This window comes from Canis aureus, chromosome 18, assembly GCF_053574225.1.
Source record: "Canis aureus isolate CA01 chromosome 18, VMU_Caureus_v.1.0, whole genome shotgun sequence".
NCBI classification, from domain to species: Eukaryota; Metazoa; Chordata; class Mammalia; order Carnivora; family Canidae; genus Canis; species Canis aureus.
Genome location: NC_135628.1, coordinates 54,453,908 through 54,477,500, shown reverse-complemented (window position 1 = coordinate 54,477,500; position 23,593 = coordinate 54,453,908). Strand labels below are relative to the sequence as shown.

The following is a 23,593-nucleotide window of genomic DNA, read 5'->3' as shown; positions in this document are numbered from 1 at the left end:
AATTGAGTGCTATTTCTTTTGATGCGGTACCCTGTCTTGTCTGTGGAAGTCTCCCCCATTTTGGTTTGTGGGGGATTAATTAGAGAAAGAGCCTACCCTTCCATGTTGAGTGGACACATAAGGTCTTTGAATGGACCGAAGGGGCCCAGCCCTGTGCTCCTATGGGAAGGGAATGCTCCTAATGCGTTGATCCCTTGGCATGTGGTCTCAGTGTGTGTGTTCAGGGAGACTGTTCCCACACTCGGAGCTCTCAGAGATTAGTTGCAGCACAGCGTGGCTGGAGAGGAAGCGATGTGGATATGAAGCTATAGGTGTACAACAGCATGTGCAGAGGGGTGCAACCAGAGAGGCCTAACCAGCACACTCTGCCCACAAGGACAGCTTTAAGAAGGAGGCTCCTTGGGATAGCCTTGAAGACAGAACAATGGAAATAAAATTTTATGATGTTCAGAAAAGACTGGAAGGGGCACTGATGAGTGGGGGCGGGGAGGTTGGCATGGCCTGGAGGAAGGCTCCCTCTGCCCTACCTGAGGGCGGGTTGGCAGCCACCTCTCCCAAAGTCATTCCCCTGGGAGCATCCTGCACAGGAGAGGTACCCAGTACTGAGAGCCTCATGGTATTGATGTTGGGAGGGAAACCACAGCAGGCTCACAGTCAGCTTCTTTCATCTCTGCCCACTTCTCTGGAGTGAAGGAGCTCTCTGGTATTGGATGGCTAAGACATGGCAAGGACACGATGGTCAGAAAAGCCAAGGTAGTTGTCCACAGCTGCCTTCCCCTCATGCCTAGGAAAGACCTGAGCTACTTCCTCTGTCTCCCTCCACCCCACACTCCTCCGTTGCTGTGAGCTGCAAACCCCTCCCCAAGAGGACTCGCCTGCAGTGGCTGCCATCACCACACTAGTCCCTGCATGGACTCTGTCCTAGACTTAAATAATATTCTCTGGGACATGTAAGGTTTCATTCCTTCCACAGCTGGTTCACAAGAATGCAGATGGAACCCCAGAAACAAGATGCTTGTTGGCTCTGGTTTGTTTTCCTCCATGTTAGGCCCAAACCAGCAAGGCACGTGGAAGGTGGGTCCCTTACTGTGGCACTGGGGCAGGACCTCACCTGGATGTCCTTTATCATGATGCTATAAGCAAGGCCATGAGACTCCAGGAAAGCTTTGATGTCTTTCAGTGCAGAGAAAGGAACTCTCATATCCACAGGGAGGCTGGGCCTGGCCGGGCCACGCCAGAAGTCCACCTTGGTCACAAAGGGAAGGAAAATAGACACGATGACCACACTTCCTCCTGATCCTGTAGGCATCTTGGGTAGCCAGGTGATCTTCTTCTCTTACACAGTTAAAAGGGCCCCAGTTTCGAAATGAAAACCCTAACGCCAAGCAGGAAAACAGAGGCAAACAAACAAAATCCCCAAACTGAGTTTCCCTCTGTAATTCCACGTACCTTTATCTTTCAGCCTCAACCCACACACTGCAACTTCACTTGGACTCCTAAAGCCCTAAATGGTTGCTAAAAGCAAGCCAGCTCATCATATAGGGCATTAACATGGACAAGAACGGTGGTCAGAAGAGGGAGGCACCACTGCCCTCAAACCCTGGACAGGCATGAGGAACCCAATCCAGATTCCCACGTCATCCAAATGCAACGTCTGTTTTCCAATTTGTACAATGGAGAGCACTGTTATAAAGTGTTATGAGTCCCGGTAGATAGGAGTACTCAAACAAATCACGACAAGAGCTTTGGGCCACCTCCAGAAATATCTGGTTGTCTCAACAGTCCTCAAACGAAACCCTTCTATTATAACAGTTGAAGAAAATGTTTTCCATTGTGGAATACTTGCAGAGGACAAATGTTCTCGGAAACAAATGCTCAGCCTGACAGGGACAAACCCTAATAAAACATAGGTTTGCCAAGCTAAGCCATTTCAGTTGGGAAACAGATGTGTCCAGTCTGCACACTGCATGGCATCCCACCCGGAGACATATGTACTTCCTGTGTGGCTTCAGGGCATTCCAGTCACTTGTGAGGTGGCCTCTGACAGGGTCTGCAATAGCCCCCCATCTAGGACAGAGGAGAAAGCCAAGAAGGGCCACCCAACTTTCTGGGCAGAGTGTTCCCAATCTTTCCTATAGAAGAGCCACATTTGATTTTCCACAGTGTTTTGATATTTGGCAGAGCTATCAGGGCAGGCAGGGTGGGGGGAGCAGGACAGGGGGCAGAAGGTGCAAGCCACTATAAAAGAATGTACAATGTGTTCCCCAGCCCTAAGGAGTCCATACCTTCTGGGGCTTCAGGCCCTCCAGATCCCTGAGAACTGAAAGCTGCTTCTCATTTTTAGCCAAGACTCGAAGAACCTGGTCTCTGGAAGGACACAGGGAGGGCAGAGGGAGCTGTGGAGAGAGCTTCCTGGAAGGCTGGGCTGCTGGGAGGAGGCTGAGTGAGAAGACACCAGGCCGAGGGCACCTGGCAGGAAGGCTGGGAGGCTAGAGAACTCTGAGCAGGACACATTGCTCTGCAAGAGGGGCTGCTCTGGCCCAAGGACAGACCACCTAAGGGACTAGATGAACCCAGCACCAAGATGGGGGAGGAAGTACAGAAAAGGAATAGGAGGAATGGACGAGGGCTGGAGAACAAAAGGAATGAAGGGGTGAAAGGAAGGAATAGATACAGTGTCAGGGGAGACCAACAGAGGCCCCACGTGCTCTTCATACAAGGGCTGGAACCACAGTCTGTTCAAATCCTCTGGCCTCTCCAGCCTTCTCTCAAGAGCTTGAGGACACAGAAGGGGAGCTCAGTCTCGCGTGACCTTAGGGAGGAAGCCGAGCCCCTTCCCATCCCACTGGAGTGGCTGTGAGGCTGTGCAATTCAGCAGCCTGTCTGTGACATCCTGGCTCTGCTGCCCAGATGGCACCAGCTCCCTCCCTGGCTGGTTCTGGTATCGGGAAGAATGAAGCCCCTCTCTAATCACCATGATGGAGACACCATGGAATAGTGATCTGGGAAGGCTGAGAAACATGTTCCTAGAGGGCCTGAGTGGAAGATGCTTACTGTTATTCACAGGAGGACAATACTGCATCCCTATGGCAGGGACACACAGTCTTCTGGTGGTTACTCACTTCTTTAAGAATCAGGAAAGTTATAAACCTCTCCCCCAGAAAGAAAAGTAGATATGCAAACTATCTTACATATAATCAAGAATCGGGGGATTCTTGGAGCCCTGAAACTTCCCCTTGGGTTGCAGATTAAGAACTCATGTGGTGAGGGACAATGATACAGCTGCTTGTCCCGCCCTTGAGCATGGGCATGGGAGACTGAGGACCTGAATGGGAACTGAGGTCCCAATTCCCTTCACTTTGGCCAGGTCCCAGTAGGATAGACACCTCCCTCCCCTCCACACACACCTGGTCCCCAAACTCTCGACAGCCTTCCCCCGCCCCCGCCCCCCTCAGTTAAGGAGCAGCCACTTACCCTGTGAAATTCATTTGGCCCGAAGCTGCTACCATAATAAAACTGGAGACCAGGAGTGTCCACCTGTCCACAGGGGACAGGCCAGGGCACACACTTCCTCCAGGGGTACCCTGCATGCTTCTTCCTTCAGGCGAGCTTCAGGGGCTTTCCTCACATCCAGGCATGGTGGAGGCCTCAAGACAACGCAGCACCTAAAGGCAGGCAGGCCCGGCCTGAGAACGGGTGTTAGGCTTTCTCTGGGGAGACCTGGTGTGTGACTCCCACACCCAGGGCCTGGGGGAAGCTAGGGCCACCCCTCCCCACTGCTAGGCAAATCCCCGCCTGGGAAGAGGAAAGAGGGAAAGAGGAAGACGAGGCTCTTAGCTGTCTTTCCTCCTGGAGGATTGCTGGGCCAGTCTCTGGTAAACATCAAATCCTCCATCTAGGCAGAAAGATGAGAACAGCTAGAAGCTCAAGGAAACCACTCCTCTCTTCCTTCCTCATTGAACTCTCTTCCTATGCTCTCCTTCTCCCTCCCCATCCACTCACACTTCCCCTGGGCCAAGTCCTCCTTACACATAAGGGTGCGGATGCCACTGCCACCAAAAGAAAGAACACTAGGTTTAGAGACAGACCGCGTGCTCACTTCCTGTCTGAAAGACCGAGGGCAACGGCCCTAATCTCTCTAAATCTCAGTTTACTCATCAGTAAAATGGGGTTAATAATACCTCCCCTCCCTGCCTCACAGGGGTTTGGGGCAGGGGTAGGGTGGGGGGCTGGGTATTAGGTGAGACAACTTGGGTGAACTGGCTTGGTCAAGCCTGTAAAAACAGAATGTATTATTATTTCACAGCATTAACTCTTAGTCACAGCTGCCTCTTAGACCAGGATTCCAGTTGTAGGGGAGGGGGGAGGGGGACAGGAGGGAACGGAGAAGGGAACCGAGGAAACAGATCTATAGCATGAGAAGGAATTCAGTGAAGACTCCTTTCCTCTATCTTCAGCTGGTTGCCATCAGGCTGGCGCAGGTAGCGCATCCTCTGCTAGACACCAAGGTTACTGCAATCATTATGGTTCTCAACAGACAGCAGAGTCAATTTCTTGATCCTGCCGAAACCCCACACAGCCCCCTTTATGGTCTGGGAAGAGCAGGAATAAAGCCAAGGCCAGGACACAAAGCAGTCATATTGGAAGGGGAGAATGAAAGATGATGCCTGAATGGTAAATGAACCTAACAGAAAATCCACAGGAGGCAGAGGAAAAAGCAGAGGCTAAATCCAACAAAGTTGTTCAGCAGAGGACGTCAACAAAAGGCCACTTAACTGTCACCGGCGATTCTCAGAAGCCCCCCTCCCCATCCATACTTTCCCAGAATGGCCAATTAACTGGCCATGTGTGCAGAGAGGGGAGCTCTTTTATTGACAGGATGCCCTGCTCCCACACCCCGCCGGACCTACTCCATTATTCTGTAGTTCAGCTGTTCAGATATGCCAAACTCTCCTAGAACCCTGGCTTTGGGAACTCTCAGACAGAAACATTAGCAAAGGCTTTAAGGACCTAGAGAAGAAAGCAATTAGGCTTTCCACCCAAGTAACATTCAGCTCTAGTAGAAATAGGAATAAAAGAATGTACTAGTAAACAATAGCTCAGGAATTTAAAAGAAAAAAAGTGGGATGGTGCTAGTCACCAAAAGTATCCAGCATCTTCTTGTTCAAAAGCATCATTTAAGTCACTAATAATAAGACAACTATTCCTGTATTTTTGGTTTAGGGGTAGGGAGAGAGAGACAGAAAGATCAAGAGTGAGCAAAAGAGAAAGAGAGAGAAGGGAGCACTTCAGAATTCTTGAGAATGCTATGGCAGCCCTTCCAATAGAACTTTCTGTAATAATGGAGATGTTCTGTGTGCACTGGCCAATAGGATAGCCCCTAGCCACTTGAAACGTGGCCAGTGTGTTTAGGGGATTGAATATTTTATTTTATTTTATTTTATTTTATTTTATTTTATTTTAATTAATTCCAATAATTTAAACAGCCACTGGTGGCTAATGGCTATCACATTACACAGCAGAGTTCTGTGGGAATTCACCTAGCCCTGAAGCCGTGCCTCCAATGGCTGGATTTGAAGCAGAAACACACAGCTGTGCTTGACTTAATACCTAATACAGGCTTCTCACTCAAAATTAATTATTCTTCTGATCATTTACTCAATAAATGTCTACCAAATATCTGCTATGTGCCAAGCACTTGCTAAGCTGTGGGAATAAAATAGAGAACAATACAGACCTGGCCCTTAGATCTCTAATAGACAATGAATTTAAAGAGCATACAAATAATTGTAAAAATATAGCTGGTGCATGTGCCATGAGGACAGGTAGCATGGACTTCATACAGACTGAGGAGACAGTGAGAGTATCCTGAAGTTCTGTCGGAGGACTTTCATCTCCTGCAGGTGGGTGGTTTAGATACCTAAACAATCCTGCCCACATGAAACAAGAAAATGCTGGATAAAATATCTTTAATAATTTTAAATACGTATCACTGACTTGGCATGAGGGTAAGAATCTACAGATCCCAAAAAGGAATAAAAGCCAGACACCTGAGAGGTAAGCAAACTTTCCCCTGGAAGAGTTCTCTTAAGCCCAGTCTCTGATCTTCCTCCGAGGAGAACATCTAGGGTCATTTTCCTTCTGCTTGAAGTATATCTTTTGAAACTTTCCTTTAGTGATATTCTCTATTTGTTTCAAAAAATTTTTTTAAGATTTATTATTTATTTATTTATTTGGGTGCAAGGTAGTTAGGACAGCACAGATGGGAGAGGTAAGGAGAGGGAGAGAGAATCTCAAGCAGACTCCATGCTGAGTTCAAAGCCCAAAGCAGGGCTCGATCTCACAACCCTGAGATCACAGCCTGAGCTGAAACCAAGAGCCAGACACTTAACCGACTGTGCTACCCAGGAACCCCTATTTTGCTTTCATTCTTAAAAGAGTTTAACTGGATATCCATTCCAGGTTGATTATTGTTTTACTCTCGGCACATTGGAAACATTCTCCTACAGTCTTCCGGCTTCCATTTTTACTGTTAAAAGGTAATTAATTAGTCTCTTTACTGTTCTTTAGCAGGCGATTTTTTCTTACCCCTGGTTGCTTTGATCTTCTTGTGTTGGACATTCTGCAGTTTTATCTTCATGTACTTATGTACATATCTTTAAGTGCTCATGTACTTGCAGAGATGCAAGGTAATTGTAGTCAAAAGTCCAACAGCTCCACAAAACTTTATAAGCTGATAGAAACATATACCAAAAAACACAAATAAATGTCCTAAGAGTTGAGACAATCCTGAAGAACAAAGTGGGAGGGATTTCTACATGACACATTAAAACATATTATAGAGTTATAGTAATTAAGACACTACAGTATTGGCACAGATAGATAAATAGAACAGACCTCAGAAACAAATCTGAGCATATTTGGAAACTTCATTTTTTGCAGACTTGGCACAGCAGACCACTGTGAAATAGACTATTCAATGTATGTTTCTGGGATGACTGTAGATGTAGATGGAAAAAATGGGCTTAAATCCCTATTGTGCCACACATAAAAATCAATTCCAGGTAGATTAAAAGATTCACATGTAAAAGTCAAAAGTATAACACACTTGGAAGACAATATAGAGAATATTTTCTGACATTGGGATTGTGAATAATTTTTGTAAATAAGACATAAGGGAAAAAAGAACATAAACATTCCCGGAAAGGGAAAGATGGATAAAATCAATCAAATTAAAATAAATTTTAAGAACTTCTGTTCTTACAATCCTTGACAGAGAGTAGAAAGCCAACTTTAAACTGAGAGGACATATTTACAACACATACAACCGGTAAACTATTGATATCCATGATATATAAAGAACACCTGTGCATTAATTTTTTTAATGGGTACAAGATATAAAAGGTCATTTTACAGAAGATGACTCACAAATGATCTTTTCAAAATATGAAAATGAGAAGTAATCAAAGGAAAGCAGATGAAAACCACAATAAAATTACCATATCATACCAACTAAATTGGCAGAAATTAATGTCAGTGAATACCCAGTGTTAGCAAGGATGGCAGGAGGAGAGGAGGCAGTAGCCTCTCTCATCCACTCCTGATGGAAGTTTAAATTGGTAAGATTACTTTGGAAAACAGTCATTACCTAGTGAAGTTGAAAGAGTACTGCACAACCTATGCCCTCACAATTCCACTCCTGCCCATGTCACCTAGAGAAATTATTGCTCATGGGCACCAGTTATCTAGACAAGATTGAACAAATGGAGATGTAATTGTATTCATATAGAAAACAACAGAGCAGGGGCACCTGGGTGCCTCAGTGGTTGAGTGTCTTTGGCTCAGGGTGTGATTCCAGGGTACTGGGATCAGTCCCACATTGGGCTCCCTGCAGGGAGCCTGCTTTTCCTTCTGCCTATGTCTGCCTCTCTCTTTATGTCTCTCATGAATAAGTAAATAAATAAAATCTTTAAAATAGAAAAAAAAAAAAAACAGAGTAGAGAAAATGAATCAGCTATAGCTACATGCATCCAAAGCACAAACCTCAGAACTATAAAGCTGAGTGAAAGGAGCAAAATCAAAACACATACCATATGTTTCCATTTATATGCATTCACAAATAGGTAACACTAAACAATAGACTGTTTAAGAATATGTACACACAGGATAATTATAAGGAAAAGGAAGGAAATTATTAGCACAGATTAGTGGTTTCATCTGGAAAAGAGAAGGGAGCACAATGAGGGGCACATACAGGCTTCTAACACTGCCCAGTCTTGTTATGTTTTTTAAGTGATTTTTTTTTTAAGATTTTATTTATTTATGAGAGACAGAGAGAGAGAGGAAGAGACACGGACAGACGGAGAAGCAGGCTCCATGCAGGGAGCCTGACACAGGACTCAATCCTGGGTCTCCAGGATCATGCCTTGGGCTGACGGCAGGCACTAAACTGCTGAGCCACCCGGGTTGCCCTCCAATCTTGTTCTTAAGCTGAACAAGTAAACAGTATTTTATTTTTAACAAGCTATGGAAGTTTGATACAGACTCTCCTATATATGATACATTTCACAGTAAAACATATTTCAAAGGAATTATGGGAAAGCTAAATTCTTATTTTTCATAGTGAGAAATCAATAGAAAATGCCCTATAATAGAAAAATCCAGAAGTAGCAATATAAGCACCTTCCCTAGGTTTATGGATGTGAACATCAAGACTGAAAGAATTCAATATGATTGTTGCTGAAGAGTAAAATGTGGGAGGGAGGAACTTCTTTGGCTGCTTGGCTGCTTTTTATAACAAGTCTTATAAAACAATTTGACTCTTTAAACACTGTACTGCATAACCAATTAAAATAGTGAAGCTTGGGGCACCTGGGTGGATTAGTCAGTTAAGCATCCAACTTTTGATTTTGGCTCAGGTCATGATCTCAGGATCATAAGGTCGAGCTCCTCCCCCGGAGTGGAATCTGCTTGAGATTCTCTCTCTCTCTTTCTGGGTCCCTCCCCGCACCTTCCTCTCTAAATAAATTAATTAATAATTAAATAAGTAAGTAAGTAAATAAATAAATAAGTAAATAAATAAATGGCGGTGTTTGATACCAAGAGTACTCAAATGCACAGGGACAGAAAACAAAAGGGTGGTTTGCAGGGGCTGGTGGGGGATGACCTGGAAATTAGTGTTTCCCTGGGCCACTGTTTCATTGAGGAAGATGAAGGAATTTTGGAGGGTGGATTGAATTGATGGTCTCACAATGATGTGAATGGACATAATGCCACTAAACTGTACACTTAAAAATGATAAAGGTAAGTTTAACATGATGCCTATTTTACCAACACAAAAATATTGAAGCTCACAAGAAGGGGGCATTTAAGTTGAGTTAGGTAAAGATACGAAGGAGTTAACTAGCCAAAGTGGGGTGGGGAGGTTGCAGGAAATCTGATTCTTGCCCTGAATCCCTCTTCATGAAAGGTATTAATTCCCACTTTGGTTGGGGACCTCCCTGAGGGTCTCCAGAGACAGCATGAGGTACTCCAATATTTACAAATAAGATTCCCAAACTAAATTATGTTTGATTTCCAAAAGTCCCCTTTGGGTGTTTAATGGAAATAAATATATCAAATGTAATTTTAAAACGCAGAAAAACAGGAGTGTCATCATTCACATTACAAAATGATTCTTTGATTAACAAGAGGATTTACCACAGTTTCTTAACATAGCCAGCTCCCCCTGGTACACTCAAAATGTGATTTAATTAACAAAAAACAGGCTTATCCCACCCACCTTCCAGAAATATGCCAGGCAGGTGCTTTCTGAGGAAATCGAGTAGCAAAAATCCAAGAAAACAATAACCCATCAAAAGGTGGGTAATGCTGCTCTGGAGTTTCCAAACCCACTTCATTGTTCAAAATCCTACACTGGGGCCACCTCCCCCCCCCAGGGAAGCCATAGTCAAGTGACCATATTTTCAACTTAACTGATCATGCCTTGTGCTCCCTCCACCACTACACACTGTATAGATTCTGCTTGTTTGCGAGCATCAATCTAACCATGAAACAATCTCCTTGTGGGCTGGGGCTGTGTCTTCTTCACCTATGTGACTCAGGAGCCCTGCATTTTATAGCCCAGGCCACTGCCTACAACCTGCCTACATATTGATTGATTTGCTGATTCCCTTATTCCAATGACTGCCCAAAGTTTGGGGGAACAAATCCTTGCCTCCTAGGCCTTCACCCCTGCCTGTGCAACCAGCTCTGCCTCCATCTGCTCAGAGCTCCCAAACCTTTGCTCTGTTCTGCTCCCCATTTTTAGTTACTGGACTCCATTCCCCACCACTCACAACCAGAGACCTCACTTGGTGTCATCCTTAAGGGAGCTTTCCAATACCAGGGTCTTGCCTTCTCCTCCCTCAGAACTAGTGTCCAACCCCAAACCTAGGTCAAACAGTTGGTAACAGCTTCTTAGGCCACTCTGCTACATGGCTGCCTTCAACTGGGCACCCAGCTGGCCTCCTGCCAACTGCACTACACCCACTTTCTTCCCTACTGGTCCAGCCAACCCCTAAGGGAACACTGAGCTCCCACCTGTTTCCACCTAGTGTCTATAAGGCTGAGGGTTTCCCCAATGACATGCTCTGGCTTCCAGCCCACAGTTCTCACCACCCTGTGGCTGAGGGTCTGGTCTCCCAGAACCCAGCTAATGATCACTGTGAGATGCCAAGACTACAGCCCAAGAGCCTGCTCCCAGCAACATGGAAGGTTGGCAACCACCACCCAAGAAGTCACTTCCTACTCTTTGGGTGCAGCTACAGACAGGGCCAGTCTCTTGGACTATAGTGCTATCTATATGGCCCTGTGAGGAGCTTATGAAGTCCCTACCATGTGGAAGAAAGGGAATATGACCCGACATTTTCCCTGTCAAGGGACAGCAAACTTTCTGGAAAGGGCCAAAATAATAATAATAATAGGTTTGGGGGGACTACAAGGTTCCATAGAGCAAGTGTTCTCACTGAATTGTCTCTTTTATATTTAAAGATATACCTCACTGGGTCACCTGGGTGGCTCAGTTGGTTGTGTGTCCAACTCTTGATTTCTGCTTAGGTGGTGATCTTGGGGTCATGGGATCAAGCCGAGCCCCATGTAGGGCTCTGCAATCAGCAGGAGTCTGCTTGAGGATTCTCTCTCTCCTTCTGCCCCTCCCTGCACTCTCTCTCTCTTACACACACACACACACACTCTCTCTGTCTCTCAAATAAATAAATCTTTTAAAAAATAAAAAATATAGCTCAGAGACAGGTATTAGAAGCACTCCAATCAAATTCAATCATCTCTAAAGTGAAGCATTCACTCCTATTGGGGGGAGGAAAGAAATAATTAAGACTTTTGTGTACTTTTGTCTCATCCTTTTTTATTTCAATTTTTGTGTTTTATAAAATACATGAGTACAACAGTATTTACACGGAATTTATAAATATGTAATAATGTATGTTGAGTGTGACATGTTAACAATTTTTTCATTAAAGGGGTGCAGGATTAAAAAAATCTGAAGAATAATGGCCTAATACTCAGGAACTGATTTATTTTGAAAAGCCTCACACTGTCATGCTTTTGTTTCTACAGTGCCTCTCCTCTTACATTGTGTTGAATGGCAAAATCTGATTTTTTGATTAAAATTTATTTAAATCAATGTTGACAGACATCAAAGAATTTCACTGTCGTTGATATCAATGTACTATGGGGGGGGGTAGCTGCTTTTTGAGCACTGCTATCATCAAGGTTCTCTTTTTGGAACCTGGTATCTGGTGGGGATTTTCATCTTTGCCATTCCTTTTTGTCACAAGGAGTCAGTTCCTTCTTCCTCTGGCAGGCCTTTGGGATCAAGAATTTTAAACAAATGCTGGGTGCATGTTAACTTCAGGCTCTCTTTGACGGACATCAATTATTTGGGGACATTCCTGTTATACTGAATACAGTCTCTTCTGCGGCAGCAGACTTCTGTACACCAATAGGAGGACCACAGGTGAGGGGGTGGGGGGGGGCGGTCTGCCAGTGTAGCTTCACATCTTTTTTGGTTTCATCTAAACAGCAGTGTTGTGCATTTTGCCCACATTTTGTAAAAACTGGTGGCAAATGTAAACCAAAATTATTAGCACCCGTGATTAAACAATTGAGGTAAATCTGATGCAAACTGAGCTAAGGATGGAGGTAAACATTCTGGAAGGAAATAGCCTCACCTGGACATTCGCTGGATCAATCCAGGTAGCGAGGTATTGATTTGGTCAAGAGAACGAAACTATTATTATTATGTTGTCAGGAACTGTGAAAGCTTGAAGATTGTGTCCTACCTTCAAGCTGATACATTGGCGTGCCACAATCTCATGGACGCTGGCAGAAGAAACCAAAATCCCAGGCCAGAGACAAAGGACTTTGTTATTCATAGCAATGCATGTAATTTGTGCCAGGACCTCGGGCCCCATTTTCCAAGAAGAAGGCCAGGCGATATCTGGACAGGCAGTAGGAGGAATTACACAGGAGGAACCGTGAGGGGAGGAACCCGAAATCTTTTATGATGTCTGTTCTTCGAATCTGGTATGATCTGGACATGCAGAAACGTAAGAGATCCATGGAGAATTGTCTCCCGACTGTCACAGAGGACACTGCAGAGATGGCACTGGAGATTGGGTTTAAAACAGTGGTCCTCTGCCTCGGCTGCCCCAAAAATCTCTGGGCAGATTTTTATAGAACCAACGTCCAGAGACTGTTGTAACCGATCCCAGACTATTGTAACCACCCAAGCATCAGTAGTTTACGAAAGCCCCCAGGTGATTCTCATGCATAGGCAGGATGGCAACCGCCTGTCCAAAAGATTATGAGGTGAGGAGTAATGAGTAGTATTTATGTTTAGCTTGCTGCTTCCAAAACTTTGCTGGGTATATGACGTGCAATGCAGATTCTGATTCAGTAGGGTCAGAGCAAGAACAGAGATGGTGACAAGCTTCCTGGTATAGCCTGATTTTGGCATTCAGCTCTGAGTAGAAAGGTGCTGTCTCACTGGAAATATAGTTCTCATTGTAGTCTGTGTCTCCTGCTAGACTTTCATACTGTGGGCTTTATGTACATACATGTTCAGGAATTTATCACGTCTGAAAGGAGAAGGCAGCCTGCCTCTAGAAATGGGTCTTGCAATAAGAGTGAAGCCTATCCTTTCTCAGGACCACAGAAATACTCCCGGGTGTTGAGATCGTGAGAAACTGACAGACACTTGAAAAACAGATTTAGAACACAGGGCCGGCCATTAGGTCCTAAGCAACAACTTTACTCTGAACCTTATGTTGCTCATATATTGATGAAGGTAAGTTAGGGAACAGTCCACAGATTTGGATCCAAGTGTCAGAGAAATAAAAAGTAAAATCCTGATATTGCTGGAGGAAAAGCCCCATCGAGTTTGAGCGACTCAGGAAAACACTGATCAACTTGTTACTATTTCTCCTATTAGGAGTAAGGGAAGTATGTCTGGACTGCCTTTTCCTAATCTACTTTTTTTTTTTTTTTTTTTTTTTGAGAGAGAGAGAAAGAGAGCGAGGGGGATGGGGCACAAAGAGCAGGAGAGAGTTTCAAGCAGCCTCCGTGTTAAGTGTGGGACACCACACAGGGCTCCATCTCACAACCCTGAGATCACAACCCCAGCAGAAACCAAGAGTCAGATGCTTAACCGACTCCACCACCCAGGGGCTTCTCCTGGTTTCATTTCTAAAGGTTGTGATGCCTCTGAGGCCTTGGAGCAGGCACCTATACCCTTCTGCCACCCTGCAGCCCTGGCAAGGAGGGGAAACACCCTTTCCCAAGGGCCAGTGCAATTCGTTACCAGGCCTTCCCCAACCTAGCAACATGTCCACTATCCAGCCTGATCAAATATCTTTTTGGCTACATAAGTCCCTCATTTATTTTCCAGGGCAAATGGAAGGCCCCTAGACCTGCCAGGCACCAGGGAGCCTGAGGACACAGAGAAACATGCCCCTTAAATATTGATCCTACTGATGGCCCTGGGGCAAGAGGGAGGGAGGAAGGAAGATCTGGTGCCTTTTTCTTTGACATGCCCCCTTAACAAGTTAATACCTGTCCACCAACAGCGGCCTCTGAAAGAGTTTTTAGAAATACCACTTCACGATGATGAGATAGGTCATCCTTCCTTTTCCACTGGGCCTGGAAGTCTCTGAGTTTTCTAACAGAGATTTGCTGAAATTGGAGCAGCAGGGCTTTGCTTTCCCTGACCTGTGTGTTTCCCATATCCATCAGAAAAGAACAATGCCATGGCAGTGTACTCAGAGCTGAGGAAGGCAGCTGGCCTCAGACAGTTAACTAAGTGGAAAGAAAACACCGGGCTGCTTTTGGATCAGATGTGAAATTGACACCACTGCAGGTATTCATTCAGTGTATCTTTATGATGCATCAGTATATGCTTAGGCGCTGGTGATCCAAAATAAATAAAACCTTGGCTCTGCCCTTGAGAAAATTATAAACCCCAAATCCAGGTTAATGATCTCCTAAGGTTAGTCCAAGTTGTTTAAATACTTAAGAAGAATATATCTATTTGCTTGTTGAGAGGAGACATTTTGTCATCCAAATTTTGAGAGGCTAATAGTTAAAGATGGGGTTTGGTGGTTCTATGGGTTGTCTAACTCCTATGAAAGGGCCTAAAGGCCTAAAGCATGGAAATAGTGTTTGGGGCCCATTCTAGATATTTTATAATAATTAAAACAATACCCTATGATTTGCCTGAATGGCAATCTCAGGCACGGGTACAAGAAAGGCAGACCCACAGGAACCACATGCAATGCCCCTCAACTGTGGTCGTCATCAGCCAGCCGGGGCAGCCAGAGAAGAGCGCTGCATCTCCTCTTATCACCGCAAAATGGGAAACATGGCTTTCAGGAGCCAGGCAGATAATATAGGGGTGTGAGATCAGAAGGGCTAGAGGAAAGCTGTGCATTTTAAAGGTATTCAAATTACTTCCTAAGCAACAACCTATAAGGGCTAATCCTGAAAATCTGCTTAATCATTTCCATCTGTGGGCATGTTACTTCACCTCTTTAAAACTCAGATTCCTCATCAAACAGGAATAGTAATAGCCATCCTGCATATATCACCAGGTGGTTGTGATAATTTAATTATCCAGTATCTATAAAAGCATTTTAAAACTATAAATCATTAGAAAAATTCAAGCAATGTAACCAATATCAAGTCTTTCTTATCTCTGAAGGTGTAATTTATGCTCTATCTCTCGTAGAATTTAGGCACATGCATTCCAAACTGCTTTCCAGAATTCCACTGATTGGTCAGAAAAAGTACTCTTTTTCTGCTGCCTGAACTTGTTGAAAGTATGGCTTATGCAATTGTTAACTTGCTGCCCCTGCAGCAAATCAAATCAACAAATATTCACTAGCTGCTGAACTCACCTTGTAGGAGATTAAAAAAACAAAAAACAAAACAAAACAAAAACCAAGACCCACCCCCCCAAAACTACGAGATTCACTTTTCACATTAAAGGAGCAAGTTGCCCAGCCACACCAGAGTACCCATACATTGTTGAGGAGAAAAAAACTGTGCTCTCTGGATGCCCCCCAATACACCTGGAGCTTTACTTCAAATACGAGAAACAGCTGGTGTTCATGATTTAAGGCTCAATACAAATAGTGGAGTGAATTTATATTACAAGCTGTGTGGTTTGGCAAAGGTCCAAAATTCATCAAACAGAAAGATAAGGATGATGATGATAACAATACAGATGGCTCTTCATAGTTGGTCCTAGTATAGTGACATAAAAGAAGTGCAACCTATATAGGACATTCCAGAGCTAGAACATACCCTCGACTTCATTCGCAACAGATGTACAGCAGGGTCTTCCCAGCACCTGTAAAAATCAAAGGTGACCCCATAGACTTGATGGTCCTGCTTGAAAGCTGGACCTGTGAAGGTTTCAGGCAACAATCCTTTGTATTAACCCAGGAAAGGGGCATCAATATTACTTAACATGGGAACACTCTCAAAGAAAGAACACCAATATTTCAAAACTCAAGTAATACTAAAAATGACTTAGCATCCAACGAGCACTTTTCTGGGAACTGTTGAGATCTTTGCCATTGAGTCTCATGAAAAATCTAAAGGCAATAAGGGGAAATGCCAACCACCTGATCCATAAATGAATGTCTACCACTTGGTGAGAATGATAATTCAAGCTAACACACATTGAGAACTTCTGTTGCCAGATAAGGTGCTTCATACCTTTATACTCAGCATACTAATTTCTCCTGATTTATTGAGAATCTCTTGATTCTCTTGCTATTATAAATAGTACCATTATTCTCATTTTAAATAAAAGGAAACTGGACCTCCCAGAGGTTATAGCAAGGCCCAAGGACACACGGCCAAGCGAAAGAGTTGGGCTATCCTGCTGCTCTTCACCATTTTATAACCCATAAGACAGAAGTGGATGTTGTTGTCTGTCAGTCCTCAGGGGGCTGCAGTTCAACGGGTGGCTCTGATTTCAAGTGGGCAGCACAGAGATGACAGCTAATCTCATCGATAGCCATGGATTGTATCCCTCACCCTGTCAGCTATGTCATAGAGGTCTTTTTTTGGACACCAACAAGACTAGGTGTAAGACTTGGGAAAGGTTCAGCAAACACCATTCCCACCCCCAGTACTGGAAAAAAAAAAAAAAAAAACCCTCAGAATACTTTTTCCATTATCAATGGATTTCTATCAATTTCCATTATCAATGGATTTCTATCAATCTCTTTTCTATCCTCATCAGTATCCTTAATAGTAAAAAAATTCATAGAGACTGATTGGATGAGGTATGAAAGCCTTTCAAGCTTAAGCGTGTTTCGGAAATTTAACTTGTGTCCATGAATGTTTACAGCTCAAATTTTCTCTTTTTCGGTGGGGTCTTCACTTAGAGAACAGAAAATAGTATTTGTCTTAGGCAAGAAACACAGTGCTCTTGAGATTTTCCACTTGTTGGGATCCCTGGGTGGCGCAGCGGTTTGGTGCCTGCCTTTGGCCCAAGGTGCGATCCTCGAGACCGGGGATCTAATCCCACGTCGGGCTCCCGGTGCATGGAGCCTGCTTCTCCCTCTGCCTGTGCCTCTGCCTCTCTCTCTCTGTGTGACTATCATAAATAAATACTAAAAAAAAAAAAAAAAAGATTTTCCACTTGTAACATGGGGATAATAACATATAACCTACACTTTTCATATGGTTTGGGTAGTACAAAAAGAATACAAAGAAGAGTGTTAAGAGAATTTTATACCACAAGCCCAAACACCATCTTCTCGAACTTTTCCAATCAAGAGGCCCCGCCACCACACATCTTGGTCCTTCCAGCAGCAAGGTTTTTTTTATTTATGGCAGCTCTTATTAACTAAATTAAAATTTTTAATTTGTTTTCTTGAGTACTTTGTCTCTCCAACTACAATGAAATTCCATGCAAGAAGGAATTTTGTCTTCTTGTTTGCCAATCCACTGCCAGCATCTAAAACTGTCCCTGGCACACACTAGACCCTCAATAAATGCATACGGAATAGTAAAACATTTTCTCTGTTAAAATCTGTACCTTTATGAACATTTTTTAAAATTTATTTATTTATGATAGACACACACAGAGAGAGAGAGAGAGAGAGAGAGAGAGAGGCAGAGATTCAGGCAGAGGGAGAAGCAGGCTCCACACCTGAAGCCTGATGCGGGAGTTGATCCCGGGACTCCAGGATCTCGCCCTGGGCCAAAGGCAGGCGCCAAACCACTGAGTGGTTTGGCGCCTGCCAAACCCAATCCCACCCATAAAGGGGGATCCCCTCCTTTATGAACATTTTAATAACTAGATTTCAAGTCCATAGAAATAGGTTAATCATAATCCTCGGGTAATGGCATGCTCATCATTGATCCATGCTCTCTCTTATGATTTATGTAGCTATCGAGTTAGAGTTTGTTTCGTTTTGTTTTTAATTAGGTAATAAATACCCGAAAAAACAGAACCTGAATCTAACCATAGAACCCTGGCCCCTATTTCACCTCCCGTCTCTTCCCATCTAAGGTAATCATCATTCAGAATCCCAGGCTCTTCACTTCCTATTGTCTTAAGTCCATTTCCCTAGAAGCAGAGCTTGAGATGGGATTCTTGTTTAGGTGATTTATTGAGGGAGTTCTCAGGAGAAGGGGAGTTGGGGAAGCAGGACAAGACAGGGGAAAAAAGCTAAGTAAGAATGTGAAATCAGCTGGAAAAGGTATTCAGAGCTCTGCAGCCCACACTGCACCACAGTGTGACCCTACATTAAGGCAAAAGATTAGCTGCTTGCGCCCCCAAGTTAGTCAGTCAATTGGCTGACATTTGGGGAGGTGATATAGAGAAAGCATGTGCATAGCTTCCTGTGTGAGTCAGCTTCTATTTGGCTAACAGCAATTCTCCAGAGAGGGAGGGAGCCTTGAGCTGTTGGCAGCCAACACTCATAGCAGCTGGGAATCGGTGCACTTGAACAGGAAAAGGGGTCTGAGCATGTATCCTATCCTTCTTCCCTTTCTATACAGTTTTATCAAATTTTGTATGTCTTTCTGAAAAGGAATTATTAGTTATATTCTGTTCAGTTATTTGGAACTTACTAGAAAGGAAATCATTAAATTTTGACTGTTGTATAATATTTCAGTATGTGAAAATACCATACTTTATTCACCCATTCTTCCACTGGTGGACTTTGGAGTTGTTTTTAGGTTTTTGCTATTATGAACAGTGTTGCTGTGCACATTCTCTTATATGTCTCCTGTTGTATGTGTGTAAGAATTTCTTGGGTTTATGCCTGGGGTGAAATAGCTAGACCATATGGTGTGAACTTTAGAAGGTAATGCCAAACTATTTTCCTAAGTGGTTTTATGAACTCATATGCCCACCAATAATGTATAAGAGATCCTATCATCCACCTCCTCTCCAATGTTTTGGTTTTTGTAAATCGAAAGAGAATAAAATGGCATCTCATTGCAGTCTTGACTTGTACATCCTTGCTCAGTAACCATCTCTCTTCATGTTTACCAGATACACCTGTTTCCTCTTCTGTGAATGCTTGCTCATGGCTTTTGTCCATTTTCTCTTGGTTATTTGTGCTTTCCTTATTGGTCGTAGGAGTTCTTCATATGCCCTTTGTTGTGTGTATTATGAATATAGTGAATAGCTTCTAGTTTATAACTTTACTCTTCACTTTCTTTTTTTTTTTCTCTTCACTTTCTTTATGTGTTTTTTACTGAACAGAAGCTCTTAATTTTATTATAGTTACAGATATTCTCTTTATGGCTTTTGATGTATTGTTTAAGAAATCTTTCTCTCAAGGGATCTAAAGGACAATCTCAGTCTTGGAGGTGAGGAGGTCTACAAATAGAGCCAGGTTACAGGCAAGTCACAGAAGCAAGCACTGCAATGCCTACTGGGGTATTCAGTCCAAGGCAACCTTGACTAGCCAGCGCAAGCGACCAGCTGGCTGGCTGGCAGGTGTGTTCTGGTTAAAGAATTGGATATATCATGCTATTAGAGCTGGATACCATTAAAAATTCTAATCATAGACTGTAATTAACTTTCCTTGCTCTGACGCCCCGCTCACTAAACAACCTTCTGATTATAATTTGGCTTCCCAGTATCTCGCCTACAGGGAGAGAATGTACTGTGCAGACCGACGTGAGGATCCAATCCACTAAACAGTTACATGCCATGATGTAAATTAATAAATCCGTATTCTGATTTTATCATCTGCCTCATCTGAGCTCTGTGGGCGTGAGTCAGCATCCCTGAGTCTAATCAACATGGACACTGAGAATATCAAGCTCCTGAGCTGAAAACCTAAGAACTACACCCAGGACCAGAGTGTAGTCACCAAGGTAACACTGCCCTGGAGGCTCCTCGGCCTGATGGAGAGAAGGCCTTCCTACATATCATGCGATACAGACAGGGATTAAAATTGACTTTTGACATTATAAAGAGCTGCATATTCAAAACCATGGCTTGGTTCCATTCAGGTGAAGGTGAAGAATAGGAGATGATCGTGAGACTCATATTGAATATTTATTGGCTTATAAGCACACACCAGATGCCGCACAAATCCTAGGCAGGAGGATAAGATTTACAGACATGTTTGAAAAAAGGGAAAAAAAAGGGCAGATGGTATGTGCTGAGGAGGAATGGAACAAGAGAAGCCTGACTGATGAATCCTTGCTCCATCTTGATGCTCATGGTCCAGGATGCAAAATGGAATAAGAGGACTTTAAAGACCAAAAGAAGAGCCAGGTGACAGAAACACAAAGTACAACAGAGCACAAACAGGAATGTGCCAGAGCAGTGAGAGTATCCAGGCCAGAGGAGTGATTTAGGACCTGTAGGGTGAGGGCAAGATCTTTGAAGTGGGTTCAAAAGGCAAAGTAGAGGTGAGCCCATTAGGACAGATGGGGATAATTTAGCAATCCTGCTATTAGATCACCACTTCATTAAAGGTTCCTGGGTGAGAAGTACCTAGAGTGACATAGATCCCCTTCTGGAATCCCAGTTACACAGTGTAACAAAGGGAAGAATGCGATCAGAATTGTTATGTCTGGGACTCTGGAGCCCAGTGATGAGACATGATCCACTTCTTTGTGTTCAGACCCCAAACAAAAACCAAAAGAAAGGGAAGATGGCCTCTACTGATAACTCTACAGGATTTATTTTTCAAAGACAAATATGTTTAAGAAGGAGTGTGATAAATTAAAGGAAGTTCTGTGTCACCTCTGAGACTGATCTCAAAGATAGGCACTGTTGCCCACAGACAGCATCTGCCGTGAGGCCCCAGCAGAGCAAGGTCACCAGCCTGGATAGATTTGACAAGGCTAGAGAACCATCCTAAATATCTTTTTGTTCTAAAAATGAGGTAGAGACATGCCACCCAGTAAGGAGTGACCCCTAAGTGTGGCCTGCCCAACCAATGACATGAAAGGAAGGGCACACAAAGGACTCAGTGAAACAGCATGACCAAAACACAGCAGCGGGGCAGGAGTGCTTCTCTCAGGTGCGCCAAAAAAATATATGAACTTCCAGGATGAGAGCTGGAGAAGGGCTGACCTGTGTTCCCCACAAAGCCAGAGGGCTCTGACTCACACGTGAAAGAAGAAGCTCTCTTTAATAGTGGCTTCAGCGAGCATGCATACATGGGGAGAAGTAACTGGAGATACAGTGGGGCTCCTCATCTAGTAGAGGTTGTCCCGCACGTGCTCCATGATGGTCTTCAGGCCCAACCAGGTCTCCTCTGCAGTGGGGATGATCTGGTTGGCTGGCAGGAGGAAGCCATAGTGCCCAGTATCTCTCAACTCAAACGTGAATGCATACTTGATACCATTGTCATATGCCCAGTCAACACTGCTCCCGCTAGCTGGATCTGTAAGTCAGAAAAGAAAACACCTTTAAATCCCAGTTCCTTTCAGGGTTAGATGGGCAGATGTCAGGAGATCTGCCTGCCTCTTGTTCTTAGGGATCTATAGTTCTTTCTGAAGGTCATGAGGCCTACAACACATGAATACTGGCCTGATCCATATGTCTCATGCTGTCCTATATGACAAACATCTTCATTAGTCTCAAACCAAGAGATTTTTAAATCCTTATTTCCACCTTGCCACTAAACACACTGTGTAGACTCCTTGTGGTCATTTAAAACCAATCTTCACAGAGTGTGATAGACAGCCCCTGAGACAGCCCCAATGATCCTTATCTCCTGGTCTTCACATCCTGTGTGGTTCCCTCCAACACTAAGTGGGGCTTCCCTGACCTGGGTAATTAACAGGAGACTGCAGAAATGATGGTGTGTGACCTCCAAGGCTAGATCATAAATACTGTGGCTTCCACCTTGCTCTTTTGTAGATCATTTGCTCTAGGGAAAGCCATGCATCAGGGTGTGTGGATGGTCAGTGTCCTATATCTAGGTCTAGGTGTTAGAGAACAGAGGCCTCCTGCCACTACTCAGCACATCAGTGAGCCACCTGAGAAGCAGACCCCTCCAGACCAGTCGAGCCTTTAAATGACTCTAGCCCTAGAAGACACCTTGACAGCAACCTTAGGAGAGGCCCTAAGCCAGAGCCACCCAGTAAAGCCATTCTTGAATTCCTACCCCAGAGAAACAGTGGAAGAAAATAAATGTTTATTATTTTAGGCTGCTCAGTTTTAGGATAACTTTTTTACAGAGCAAGAGATAACTGATACACAGAGAGAAAGAAAGCATAGCCCTTGGGAATTCCCTTTGCCAAAAGGCTGGGGAAAGTAAAGAGGCCCATTTTCCTGCTTCTTCCCAGCCAAACTCTACTAGAGCAGAAACTGGCTAAAAGTGCAAAGTGTGGATGACACTGAATGATAAAATAATGATGTCAATAGCACCTATCATTTATTGAACATCTCCCATGAGCCAGTTATTTATATTGGAAGGTTTACATTTATGACCTCATTAATCTTTAAAAACCCAGTGAGGTGGATATCACTGTCCTTGTTTTTCAGATGAGGAAATCCAGGCTCAGAATGAGTAATTTATCTAAGGAAATATAGACAGAAAAATGGCAGGAATGGAATTGAAACCTAAGTCCATCTGCTGAAAAAAGCCTATGCTGTCTTCAACCTCCTTCCAGTCCATTTAGTATAGTACATGTCTGTTAAATGAAAACATGGGTCCTTTTATTTACCCATCATTCTTGAGAGTTGTTTCTCATGATAGCACTTTTGATTTTTCTAGAGATGCTGCTTCTACTGTGATGACATGCCCTTTGAAGTTATGAAACAGACTCTCCTATACTCTCTGAAATTCTTGTGCAGTTCTCAGAGTCCTTCTCTACCCTGAGAAAATGCTGGATGAAAAACAGACAATGGCACCAGAAGTTTCTAGAGGTTATTTATATGGCAAGCTCAAGTATTTCAGAACACATTTTAAATTCAGGAAGGAGGCAAGAAGTCCTTTGCCAAGCAAAGTGATCAAGTGCTTGCATTTCACTTTTTTTGGGTCCCTGCTCAAAGTCTATCTACTTTTTTTTAAAAGATTTTATTTATTTATTTGAGAGAGAAAGAGTGTATGAACAGGGTGGGGGAGGAGCAGAGGGAGAAGCTGACTCTCTGCTCGATCCCAGGACCCCGAGATCAAGACCCAAGCCAAAGGCAGATGCTTAACTGACTGAGCCACCCAGGCACTGCAGTTTAGCTACTCTTTTAACATCAATGGGAACATACTATTAAAAACACACTGTATTTCGGGCTTGGTGCTCAGCTGGGAGTCTGCTTCTCTCTCTCCCTCTGTCCCTCCCCTCCACTAATGCTTACTCCCTCTCATGCTCTCTCTCTAATAAATAAAATCCTTTAAAAATAATAGATAATTAAAATAAAATAAAAACCACACTATTTTTATAATTAATATTTGAAGATTATTCCCTATTAGCACATATAGATGCACCTCACTCATTTAATGGAGGTATACTGTTTCATTGTGTGCATGCACCAAATGTGTTTTTATTCATTACTGTACTGACAGACATTTAGGTGCTCACTAGGCTTTTATGACTA

At 43.7% G+C, this 23,593-nt stretch overlaps 2 protein-coding genes and 1 long non-coding RNA gene across 11 annotated transcripts in view; 1 reads left to right on the top strand and 2 right to left on the bottom strand.

The window, feature by feature from the left end:
• The window catches only part of CPA5 (carboxypeptidase A5), a 38,695-nt gene extending 17,510 nt beyond the window's left edge, over positions 1 to 21,185 (bottom strand). Inside the window, exons 1-5 of one of the 8 annotated variants that reach the window (XM_077857335.1) lie at positions 4,911 to 5,305; positions 4,030 to 4,049; positions 3,475 to 3,665; positions 2,286 to 2,367; positions 1,112 to 1,246 (exon numbers count right to left, since the gene is read on the bottom strand). In XM_077857335.1, coding sequence (XP_077713461.1) covers positions 1,112 to 1,246; positions 2,286 to 2,367; positions 3,475 to 3,590 — 333 coding nt within the window. In that variant the 5' untranslated portion in view covers positions 3,591 to 3,665; positions 4,030 to 4,049; positions 4,911 to 5,305. Of the gene's footprint in view, positions 1 to 1,111; positions 1,247 to 2,285; positions 2,368 to 3,474; positions 3,666 to 4,029; positions 4,050 to 4,776; positions 5,306 to 21,160 lie in introns of those variants that run through there. The other 7 variants (XM_077857339.1, XM_077857340.1, XM_077857334.1 and 4 more) reach the window with 7 other exon arrangements.
• On the top strand, positions 5,348 to 19,977 carry LOC144289094 (uncharacterized). Its single transcript, XR_013357142.1, has 3 exons — positions 5,348 to 5,903; positions 14,293 to 14,416; positions 19,672 to 19,977. It is a non-coding gene; the product is annotated as an uncharacterized LOC144289094 (long non-coding RNA).
• Positions 15,688 to 23,593, bottom strand: part of CPA4 (carboxypeptidase A4) — a 26,874-nt gene continuing 18,968 nt past the window's right edge. Inside the window, exon 11 of one of the 2 annotated variants that reach the window (XM_077857343.1) lies at positions 15,688 to 15,907. In XM_077857343.1, the coding sequence (XP_077713469.1) occupies positions 15,870 to 15,907 (38 nt within the window). In that variant the 3' untranslated portion in view covers positions 15,688 to 15,869. Of the gene's footprint in view, positions 15,908 to 21,163; positions 21,438 to 23,593 lie in introns of those variants that run through there. The other variant, XM_077857342.1, reaches the window with a different exon arrangement.